This window comes from Myotis davidii, unplaced genomic scaffold, assembly GCF_000327345.1.
Source record: "Myotis davidii unplaced genomic scaffold, ASM32734v1 scaffold754, whole genome shotgun sequence".
NCBI classification, from domain to species: Eukaryota; Metazoa; Chordata; class Mammalia; order Chiroptera; family Vespertilionidae; genus Myotis; species Myotis davidii.
This window is the reverse complement of record NW_006286241.1, coordinates 825,709-831,058: the sequence shown is the minus strand read 5'-3', so window position 1 is coordinate 831,058 and position 5,350 is coordinate 825,709. Positions and strand designations below refer to the sequence as shown.

Sequence of the window (5,350 nt, the reverse complement as noted above, 5' to 3'; positions counted from 1 at the left end):
GATAAAAATGATCAGTTATTGATTTTATTTTTAATGATATTGGCTTTGCACCAACTCCTTCTACGCTGGCCTGTCATAATTTTCACTTGAGGCAGATGATCTTGCTACTTATCCTTAGTTAAATCTTTGAGATTCTCTTGGGTGTGTTTTCATTAATGGCTTCAAAGAGATTTCATTTATATAATATTTGTGCTATATATTTTCAGTAACTGTTGACTGCCTTTGACATTCTTGACCTTTTTATGTTTGAAAGGGTTGGTATTTCTTCATCACAAAGAACTGCAAAAGAGGATACCTCCTTACCTTTCAAAGTACGGTTTAGGTTTGATTTGCAACCACCACCAAAAAACATTTCTGGAAGTGACTATTTTATAATAGCAATAGATTCCCAAGAGAAAGTGTTGAAAACCATCTGTGTGTATCCAGAAAAAGATACTCATCTCTTTGGGATTATTTAGGTCACAATTTATTTACATAAAAAGAGGATTGGTTTTTGCTTTGAAAAATTAGGTGAGCTTTAGTCCTCAGAACTTACACAATAATGGCTCTGACTCCCATTGGAGTAAAAAATCAATAATTTCGTCATCAAAATATTTGATAAAACATGTTTCTTTTTATATAGGAATTACGAAGCTACAGGGTTTGTGAGTCCTGAAAATTCTATTAACAACTATGTCCTCTTTCCAAAATCTCTTGGCTCAGCATTCATAATTGTTTCCAAACAGTATTTTCCTAGATCTGAGGACTGTAGAATAATCATGTCATTTTCCTTCCTATGCAGTTGGAGAATTTGATGCTGGATAAAGATGGCCACATAAAAATCACAGATTTCGGACTTTGCAAAGAGGGGATCACAGACACGGCCACCATGAAGACCTTCTGTGGGACCCCGGAGTACCTGGCGCCAGAGGTGGGCGGGGCTCCGTTCAGACAAAAAGGGAACATTGACATGATGCTTGCACAGGGGACATTTCAGCATGAACAAAACTTGCAGTTCCTACTATTTTTACCTGAACTTCAACATGAATCAAATCTATTTTTCTTCCACTGTGTAACATGATATTATAGGGCAAGGATATATATTTAAATTAATTTTATAAACTTGATGAACATAAAGGTATGAACTCTAGTAGAGTAAGTCCATTTTTAATTGACCATATCTGTTTAATTTTTTTTTAAATATATTTTATTGATTTTTTTACAGAGAGGAAGGGAGAGAGACAGAGAGCTAGAAACATCGATGAGAGAGGAACATCGATCAGCTGCCTCTTGCACATCTCCCACTGGAGATGTGCCCGCAACCCAGGCATGCCCTTGTTTTCCTTGGAAGCAAAGACACTGATCATTTGGACTTGAGGTGCTGTGGGTTTTCGTAATTATTAGGAAGTACTTCACTGGGAGAGTTCATGAAATGACAGCAGCCCCCACTGACAACCCCATGCAGAGGGTCCGGGAGACTGGCTTTCTTTGTTTCTCCACAGGCATAGCTTGTGCGTCTGCTGTGAAGGGGGTGTTTTCCTGAGCGTTGTGGCTGCAGGAACAAGACACAAAGGACAGTGCTCTCAGGGAACTCGCTCTGGAATAGGATTGGGAACGCTCATGCAAACCGCACTTTTTGTTTCTCTGGAGTTCACTTTCCCTGCTATCCATTTGCCTTGGATGATGTTATCCCATTTTTAGAATAGCAAAATTAGTTGTGTCACAATTAGGGAAAATTAGTTCTGAAGGAGAAAAATACATCTCATTTTAAAAGCAGAGGATCAAAGAAACAAAGATATTGTTCTATATGAAAATGTCGTCAGCTGGATAACAAAACCAAGAACATAATGTGAGAAGGGCCTAATTGTTTCTAAATAGAAAGTTTATGATTTCTAAGAAATTATCAGTTTCTTCTTAAAGACAAGTAAGAAAAAGACAAATATATATATATAAATTTTAATATTGCAGAAGTCTGGTCTTTAAAAGCAGTTTACATATCCATAGCTGTTACAAACTGATTCATAATTAAAATCTTGCCCTCATTTTTATTGGGGAGAACGACTGTAGTTACTATTTGAGAGTGACAGATCTTGAAGTCACTAACTTCTCATGCAACTTTAATTCTTATATTTAAGCTTTTTTGTCCAACACGTGTTTGTTACATCGGGATAATTTTGAATGCGTTCACTCTTTTAAAAGCAAGCATCTAAGTTCCTCTGGTCTTGGATGTGAACCATTTCACTAAGGACACTCATTCATTCACTAAGAAAATACTCATTGAATATTCATTAGGTGTCATGCATTATGTTAGGTGCTGGGAATAGAAGGTGGTAAGAAATGGTTTTTGTCCTCAAGTATCTTAGTGTTTACTAAGGTGATAAGCTGTGGAGAATAATGATTACTGTGCAAACAGTAAGTACTGTACTGGAGTTAGGTAGGGTGTGGCGGGATTAAAGGAGAGACCCGTGAGCCTGTGCAAGGATCAGAAGAGAAGAGGCAGGACTCATGGATCAGGTGGGAATGCAGAGTTAGGTTGGGTCTCGTGAAGAAGGGAAAACCACTTTGAAATAGAGCAAAGCAACACTGATCAGATGGTCGGTTAGGGGGCGATTGGCAAGAGCTGAAACTAGCTCTCGCCTTACTTGACACGGTGTCTGTTATCTTTTTGAACCCGGAAATTTCTAGTACTTCCCTTTGTTATTGCCAGCCTTTTCTTAAAAAAAAAAATTTTTTTTATTGATTTCAGAGAGAGGGAGAGAGAGATAGAAACATCGATGAGAGAGAAACATCAATCGACTTCCTCCTGCACACCCCCTACTGGGGATCGAGCCTGCAACCCAGGCCTGTACCCTGACCGCGAATAGAACTGGTCCCCTCCTGGTGCATGGGCTAATGCTTAACCACTTAACCACACGGGCCGGGTGCCAGGCTGCTCTCGAGAGCATAGAAGTCAGAGTTGTGTATCAGACCTGGATACAGTGTTGGCTCTGGGGACTGGCTCCCCATCAGCATTTCCCCTCCCCTTGTTGTAGACTTGTTCTCCTTTCTGTACGTTCTCCATTGTCTTATCTGCCGGAAATGCTTTGCTGTGTAAAGACAGGTGAAAGGCATTTAAAAGATGCTTCAAAAAGACTGAAAAGTCAGCTCAATAAAAAAAGTGGGGGGGAACATATGTACTACTATTTGTGATACTTTAAGCAAGGAAATTAAATTTTAAAAATAAATAAATAAATTTAAAAAAGCTCAAACCGATTAATTGGGCAGATTAATATGTAGCAGATTCATCGCTGATTTTTAAATAAACTTAAGTTTTAGATGAACTTAAGTTTCTTCTGTGGCAAAGACCGCCAGAAAAGATACGTGTTATCGTGTAAAAATGCCATGTGTTGGAAAAGGAATATTTTTAAAATATTTGTTCTCAGGTCTTTTGACGAAGAATTCTAGATCTTTAGTGTTACAGAGCGGGGGAGGCCAAGAATAATGTATTTTTGAAGAGATTGCAGAAATGCAGTCTTAGTAGTAAAACAAACTATGCATTTGGTGAGTTACAGCTCAAAAAATGGACTTGCACACAGAGTTATAAATGAATGCGTTATCGCTCCTACTGCCACTGGAAGGAAATAAACTTGACCTGCCATACATTATGGACAATAATATATTTTGCGGGGAATTTGTTTTTGCAAACTCTACTCTTCTTTTCACTCCTCTAAATGATTAAAAGAAAAAAAATTAGAAATCACGCATCCAACCTTCCTGTTAAGGTTTATTATCCGAGTTGGCTCTCCCCGAACCCAAGCCATTTTATGCAGTGCTAATTATTTAGTCTCAGCCTTGCTCTGAGTTAGCAGTACCTGATCAACTCTCCAACTGCAAAACAGTCTGAAAATCAAATGCGGCTCACACGCAAGACCCAACAAAATTAAAAGTGTTAAGTGCGTTTTGGCAGTTCACTTTTATTATGCCCAGTCCTCAAATGTACCGGCAGATAGTCATCTGCACGTTAGTTATTTTTCACGTGTTTATGCGATCACACAAAAAGTACACGCTAAAAGGAAGCAGATGGTGACAGATGGGGGAGGTTGAATAAGGTGGTTTTGGAAACCCAGAGAAATGCACTTCTGTAATAGTGTAAAAATAAAAATTATTTGATAATCAAGTTAGAACTAACAAAAAGATGGCAAAAAAAAAAAATGACTGAATTGTTGGGAAACGCATAGCCTGTAGTTGCGGGTGCTGTTCAGAGAAAACGTGTTTATAATTTTGTTTGACATAATGGGAAACATTTTTTTCTCCAGTGGATGGAAATGTATTTTTGATGCCTTCTTAGATTTTAGAACCTCATTTTTAAAAAACATCCATTGTATTCATTTTTCTTTTGAAACCTACTAGCTTTAATACATTCTATATAATCCAGACTTTGAAAATATCTGAAATAGACCAGAATATTTTGATATAAAGATTCGCTCAAAGCCATTGTGATGTTGTATAGATAACAGTACCAACGGAAATTAAATTCTATAGAAGGAGTCTAAAACCAGAGATCAACATAATTACTTCAGACTGAGTTGGGAGAAACATGTAAATTATAGTAAAGGTCCTTGGTAGCATGGAGCGGTGCAGGCAGGGGGAATAGTTAGAACCTAACTAGATTTAAATGTACTGAATGGAATTGTATTTACTTATTTTAAATACAACAAGAATAAATGTAAAAGGTGCCATTTTATGGGCTCTTTCAATGTGCTATCGTTAGAAATTAAGAGGAATAAATGCGGCCCAAGTTATTTAACGTTTGCACATTTCATCTGTAGGTAAACACAGTAGCTCACAGACGTACATTTTGCTTAGCCCCTGGACACAATCCTACTATTTCTACCAGATTGTGAAACTAAGTCTTAACACTTCTAAGATTTTTGTGAAAATGAGAAGTGGTGCTGGTAGCCTTTCTGAAACTGTGTTGCCTCCCTAATACTTTATTTCACTATGAAAAATTCATGAAACACCTGTCCTCTTACGGGATGTCGGAACGCCTTCGCCTTCCGGATGGTTCTGTAAAGGGCTCATCACCAGTGTTCAGGGGCAGATGGAGTCGAGGTTCATGGTGGTTAGTTCAAGTGGAAGGTGTGTGTTTTGTAATCAGAGTTCATATGTAAGCACTTGGGTCAGGTGTCCGGCTCACTGTTTATACTGTTTCCGGATCATATTCAAAACCATCCCACTTGTCCCCAAATTGGACACTTAAAAAATATGTATATTTTTATATATTTAAATATATATGTAATATATTTAAATATATACTTAAATATATGTAAAATAAAATAAGTATATATTTTTAATTGATTTCAGCAAAGAAGGAAGAGATGGAAATATCAAT

At 37.4% G+C, this 5,350-nt stretch overlaps 1 protein-coding gene across 1 annotated transcript in view; it reads left to right on the top strand.

The window, feature by feature from the left end:
- Positions 1–5,350, top strand: part of AKT3 (v-akt murine thymoma viral oncogene homolog 3) — a 219,572-nt gene that overhangs the window by 199,970 nt on the left and 14,252 nt on the right. The window contains 1 exon segment of the mRNA XM_015559922.1: positions 782–910. Within this exon segment, the coding sequence (XP_015415408.1) occupies positions 782–910 (129 nt within the window).